Source organism: Mollisia scopiformis (genome assembly GCF_001500285.1).
Source record: "Mollisia scopiformis unplaced genomic scaffold LY89scaffold_27, whole genome shotgun sequence".
NCBI classification, from domain to species: domain Eukaryota; kingdom Fungi; phylum Ascomycota; class Leotiomycetes; order Helotiales; family Mollisiaceae; genus Mollisia; species Mollisia scopiformis.
In genome coordinates, this window is record NW_017263607.1 from 229,779 (window position 1) to 235,778 (window position 6,000).

Consider the following 6,000-nt stretch of genomic DNA (forward strand, 5'->3'; position numbering starts at 1 on the left):
AAGGAGTCTCCTCTCTTTGAATGTGGCCGGCTCACGGTTGATTGAAGTCATGACGTCGCGGAGAGAATACTTGGTGGGGTTGTGACACCTTCCCTCGGATTATAGTTCGCTACTCCCAAAATAGAGAGAAGGCCCGTCAAGGGGTTGGGTCGGCTTGTCTTTCTCTGAGATATCGCCGACTCTCGAGGGTCACTGGTCCGAGCAGCCAGCCTCGACAACCGCAGAGCCTCAGTGTGGTGCTTGATGCCCCTCATGCAGGATGAGGGGTGTGCCACATCTTTGCGCAGAAACTAGACAGGACTCGTCGTTGGTTTGCCTCCATTAAGCAATCATCACGTAGCAAACTCGGAAAGGGGCGAAACCTCCAACCATCAAGCAGAGAGACTCGCGGGCATGCATAAAAGACTGTATTTGTGAGGGGGGTGAAGTGTAGTTGAGCACAAGTCTCATTTGAGAACATTTAGCTCCACTAGCAGAATAGGCTCTAGGCTTGATTCAAATCATGTGATATTTGTAAAATCAAACGCAGAACTTATTTCATAGACAAAATAGACATTTCCACTTGGACTCTCTAACCTGTTTGTGTGAGGAGCGTATTGCAAGAAAGTAGCAAAGAGAAGTATCCTGTCCAGCCACGTGACTAGCAGTAGTACCCCCTGTCTGATTATCTCAGCCAAGTATCGGACAATTTGGCACCGCGAAGTCCGCTCCTGAACCACAATCTTGCCAAAATAGCCTGACAATCTGCGCCGCACATCAAAACACAAACTATTCCGTGGTCGCGATGCTCTTATTTATACATAAGCAACGGATCTCGGGCCACTACTTTTGCGTGTGGATACGGAAGGACAGGGAAAGGGGCCGGAACTTCTAAATCATTTCTATATATCTAACCAGAGTTCCCTTCGAGATTAAGCGATTCCAATTCAAATTTTCAACGATCGTGGTCAACATACTCGCCAATCAATCAAAAATCTCTCTCTAATTCATCTATACACCGTTCAGCGCTCAGTTACTACTCAAGATATTGTCAAAAGTTCTACCCCCACAATGCTTTCAACAACGAGATATCCCCTCCGCAGTCAGATCGTGTCCACACCGGTCGCTGTTGCAGCAGTCCTAGCCACAGTTGGAATCTACAGCTACTCAAGATACTCAACAGACAGCGCTCCAGCGAAGGTATTCGGGAAAGGGCCAGCATTCACCTCGTTACGCTTAGACAGTGTCGAGACCCTGAGCCACGACACCAAACGTTTCCGTTTTAAGTTACCCTCGGAAACCACAGTGAGCGGACTCAACCTCACATGTGAGTTTGACATAAAACACACAACCCATTTGAGGAGGAAACTAATCAATTGTAGCGGCCGTCTTGACTTTCTCCAGACCAGCGGGCCAATTCTTCCCCGTGGTCAGGCCATATACCCCAATTAGTGATTTGTGTAAGCTTCCAACCTGTGCCGTCGAAAGAGAGCCTGCATCTGATGGGATATTTTAGCCGTGCGGGGCTTCATCGACCTCGCTGTGAAGAGATATCCGAAAGGCAAAGCGAGCAACCACATCCATTCTCTGTCTCCGGGAGACACTTTATTCTTCCTTGGATCCATTAGAGCTTACTCATGGAAACCAAATGAATTTAAAAATATCACTCTTATCGCAGGTGGAGCGTAAGTTTGCATCGCTCCACCTCCTGGTTGGACAAAAGCTAATATTCCTCAGTGGGATAACTCCAATGTACCAATTGATCCGAGGAATTTTTCGGAATCCAGAAGAAAACACCAACGTGACTCTCGTTTTTGGCATCAACAACGACAGAGACGCTCTATTCAAGGATGAATTCGCCGAAATGGAGAAGAAGTTCCCAGGCCGCTTCAAGGTCATCTACACCGTCAGCAACCCCGACGAAGGATCACCTTTTCCAAAAGGCTATGTGACGAAGGAATTGCTTAGCAAAGTGATGGCGGGGTCGAAAGAGAGGAGCGAGAAAGTGTTTGTTTGTGGTCCACCGGCAATGGAAGCATCGTTGACGGGGTCGAGACGAGGTCCAGGAGGAATCCTGAGCGAGTTAGGGTTCAGAAAAGATCAAGTTTTTAAGTTTTGAGATGGTGCGGAGTTCTTTGGCATGTAGGGAGCGGTAGGATGGAGGCGTGGTTAGAAGTACCTTTGTATAAGAAATCAAGTCCTATTGAAAAACAAAATCTTTTTGCGATACCTTTGCGTAATGGGGACATTTAGCGACCCCAAGTGGCCCGTAGCTCCAAGAACTGCTTTCTGTATAAAGACGCAGCATTCCAACAACTTCACACAGAAGTGGCTAATGGATTAGCTAGTCTAGGCTCTAAAGTATTGATTAAAACAATTCATTTGCTTACAGATATTGTTGTTGTTGAGTGTTATAAATTTGCATGTCGAAAGTGCGGGGTAAATGAGGGGTCAGATTCGCTGTTACTTCAGGCTTCTTAGCGAAGCAAGCGCAACCTGAAATCTCGATAGTCCAGCACAACGGATAATGCAAGGAAGAAGCAGACTTTTATTCAACTTTATTCGAACCATCTCAACCAACAGTAGAACCAAATCGTTGTGTTTCAACATTTCGTCCATTTGATCTGTTGTCAAATCAGAAAGTCAGATGCAACTTTTAGTGAAGCTCGCTAAGTTCAGGGGCTCGCTTAGGGGCTGTGCCATGAAGTGAGGAGGTTCAGTCGTGAGTACTGAGTAAACATCATAATCGCAAGGAGTGTGATACATAAAATAGCATTTGATTGATTTTGGCAGATTTTTATGCTGAGACAAATCTCTAGAAAGACTAGGCAAGCCAATTATATGCTACACTAAGACAGGGCACTAAAGTAAACGGCCAAATCTCAGCTTTGTCACTAGAATAGTATTATGGACGGTGTGCAGCAAAGAAGTAGACATTTGTTTTAAAAGTGATAAGAGAGTGTTAATGAACTATTGAAAGGAAACGTGTCTCTTTTGGTGAGAATGTCTTTGCTTCCCCTTTGTTATTGAGCGAGTCTTGATCCGGCGACTTCAAACAAAAACCTCTAAAACCAATGTCTCTTGTGAATTTTTGAAATATGGTTTCTTTCTTTAGCTTAAGATAAGAGTCTCTTCCACTCAGCCATCCGGTTGCATCCAGAACCTCGAACCTACAAGCCTACTCCTCCTTCTAGAAGTTATCAAAAACACACATTTGCGACCAATCAATTGTCATTGAAATTCCGCCACCCAATAATTTGACTGCCAAGCATGGGAACATTCTCCAAGACAGCGTCAGGATTTATAAAGAAATATCGCCATGATCTGATAGCGCTCCTCTTTCTTGCTTTTATAATTTCTTACAACTATCGACTGGTTCTGTCTTATTGCGCTTACCACGAAAAGTATAGCGATGCGGGGATCTGGTCCTACTTTGGTGGTGAGCTATATACTCTAGCTTTTATGATGATTATCAACGATATCAACATCCAAAGAGTCGCGATCGCGAAATCACCATCTAGATTGCTGCGAACACTTTCAACCATAGTCAACACTCCACTCGATATCCTCGACGTTTGCTGGCGCAAGCTCATTCAGGGTTTCAAGTGGATCATTTCCACATTCGTTGGCTACTTTGCAAAGTTCTCCGTGATCGCCTTAGTACTGTTAATATTTATCATAGTACAGTGGTATGTGACCGTACCGGCGTTGTTACTTATAAAACTTTTCGCTGTTTATTGGGCTATGAACTCAACCTGGTATCAATTGTCCTGAGGGTTATGTACTATTACTGTATTATAATATTTTGGGATGTAAGTAGCCCAATTCGATTCGCAATGTTCTGCGCTAACATCATCTAGATTATAATTTGCCTTTCGACAGCACTTGAGGAATTCTGGAAGTTTATGCATGGAGAGGTCAACCATGTCTCAATGGTTCCAGTGCTTAGCGGGTTTGTTAGGATCATCACGATTGTGCGAGGTGACCCGTTTTATTTTGCAGAGAATTAGGAACAGTTGAGAACATCATGGGAAGACTAGAGGAGGAAAAGAAAGTTGCCGTGTGCTGTCGGACATATAATATATACTAAGAGAGGCGGCGTGGGAAACCACGTGAAGGCTCGTGTTCAGATATCCAAACTAACATCTTTCACAATGAATGAGATTGGTGAAAGATACTCCAAATCAATTGACGCTCAATCCTCTATTCCAAAGCGCTGAAAATCTCCAAGTCAAGAACATCGAGAGCTTGCGCGTGAACCCCCACTTTCCTAATCGAGCGATCCCAATCTACCCCGCCTCCAACATCTCATCTCACCCCGTCCATCCTCGTGAACCACGACCACAAACCTCGACATGGCCCCTAAATTCACCGTAATCGTTGGCATCACAGGCAATCAAGGCGGTTCCGTCGCTAACACCTTTCTCTCTGACCCTGCCTACCGAATCCGAGGAATATCTCGCAACCCGTCTTCTGCAGCCGCCAAGAAACTTGCAGAGCAAGGGGTTGAGATTGTGAAGGCTGATTTGGATGATCCGGAGAGTCTTGAGAAAGCGTTTGAGGGCGCAAATTTGATTTTTAGTGTGACGAATTATTGGGAGCCGTTTTTTAGACCGGATTGCAGGGCGTTGGCGAAGGAAAAGGGGATGAGCTGTAGGGAATTCGCTTATGAGGTTGAGTACCGTAAGTGAGGGGATTTTTTGCTCTGACGAAATTTTTCGATTGAGGATGAAATCCATGGTCAAAGTACTTCAAATCTTTTCGATCATCGAAATTAAAGGTGTTCAAAAATCGGCATTTTCGCCAACAATAGCTCTGGACACGAACATTTCGAGAAATACCAGCTAACAGAACCACAAGGACAAGGAAAAAACATAGCCGACGCAGCAGCAAAAGTTGTCTCAAGTCTAGACAACAATGGCTTCATCGCAAGCACGCTAAGCCATGCCGGAAAATGCAGCAAAGGGAAATACAAAGATCTCTACCATTTCGACGCCAAAGCCGACATCTTTCCCGATTATGTGGTACGTTTTCCTCTCCTATCTCACCCGCGCCATCTCATCACACTATCAACCTCAACTTCTACCTATCCAAAAACAAATCCCACTGACTTCACCCCCAGAACAAAACCCACCCCGCCCTAGCAAAGAAATCCAGCTACATCCAAACCGGCTACTTCACAAGCAGCTACAAACTAGCCCCAAACTCCTACTTCAAAAAGGTCCCTCCCCCATCCCCTTCTTTCCTTCCCCCACCCACCTAACACCACCCAGCTCCCCTCAGGAACCTACGAAACCTCCTTCCCAACCCCACCCCACACCCCCGTCCCGCACCTCTCCGTCCGCACCTCCACCGGCCCCTTCGTCTCGGCCGTCTCCCGCATGCCGCCCGGACACGCCTACATGTGCGAAGGGACGACTTGTTCGTGGAGCGAGTACATGGCGCATTGGTCCGAGGTCACGGGAAAGGAGGGGAGGTATCGACAGTGTAGCCTAAGGGAGTTTGTGGAGGCGAATCATGAGGATGAGATGTTTGGGGTGGAGGCCGGGGTGATGTTTGAGTATAGTGGGGAGGTGGGGTATGATGGGGGAGACGAAGGGTTGGTGAGGAAGGAGGATTTGTGGGGGAGGGGGTTAAGGTTTGAGATGGTTGGGTTGAGGGAGTGGATGGAGGGGGAGGATTGGGGGTCTGTTTTGGGTCGATAAATGACTATCAGGGGGCGAGTGACGACATTTTGATGGTATCATGTTGGACGTGTGAAGTAGTTTGAAATTATGCCGTACATAAAGTTGTTCTGAAGGACTGAGGGTTGTTCGAGCTCATCAAATTGAATGAAACGAGTGTTTGTGAGATTCGAATCAAGTCAGAGATCACATCTTGACTTTCGGATTAAGCTCCTTGTCGTCCCTTGGGTGTTCGGCATAGTGATAGAAGCACGCTTCTGTGAGGCTGTCAGTTACGTTGAGATGCAGATTAAAGAACTTCAAGTGAGGTGGCGATGGGCTATCACGCACATGCCTG

At 46.3% G+C, this 6,000-nt stretch overlaps 2 protein-coding genes across 2 annotated transcripts; both read left to right on the forward strand.

Moving 5' to 3' along the window:
* Positions 1-1,050: 1,050 nt before the first annotated feature.
* On the forward strand, positions 1,051-2,334 carry LY89DRAFT_710828 (ferredoxin reductase-like protein; the record flags this gene model as incomplete). The annotated part of the gene is made up of 5 exons (XM_018217864.1): positions 1,051-1,081; positions 1,163-1,306; positions 1,362-1,439; positions 1,496-1,664; positions 1,717-2,334. The coding sequence occupies 5 exons, from the start codon at positions 1,051-1,053 to the stop codon at positions 2,096-2,098; spliced, it is 804 nt and encodes a 267-aa protein (XP_018064310.1). The 3' UTR covers positions 2,099-2,334.
* A 1,971-nt stretch (positions 2,335-4,305) lies between these two features.
* On the forward strand, positions 4,306-5,684 carry LY89DRAFT_656555 (NAD(P)-binding protein; the record flags this gene model as incomplete). Its single annotated transcript, XM_018212391.1, has 4 exons — positions 4,306-4,662; positions 4,840-5,003; positions 5,102-5,200; positions 5,253-5,684. The coding sequence occupies exons 1-4, from the start codon at positions 4,335-4,337 to the stop codon at positions 5,682-5,684; spliced, it is 1,023 nt and encodes a 340-aa protein (XP_018064311.1). The 5' UTR covers positions 4,306-4,334.
* Between the last annotated feature and the right edge of the window lie 316 nt (positions 5,685-6,000).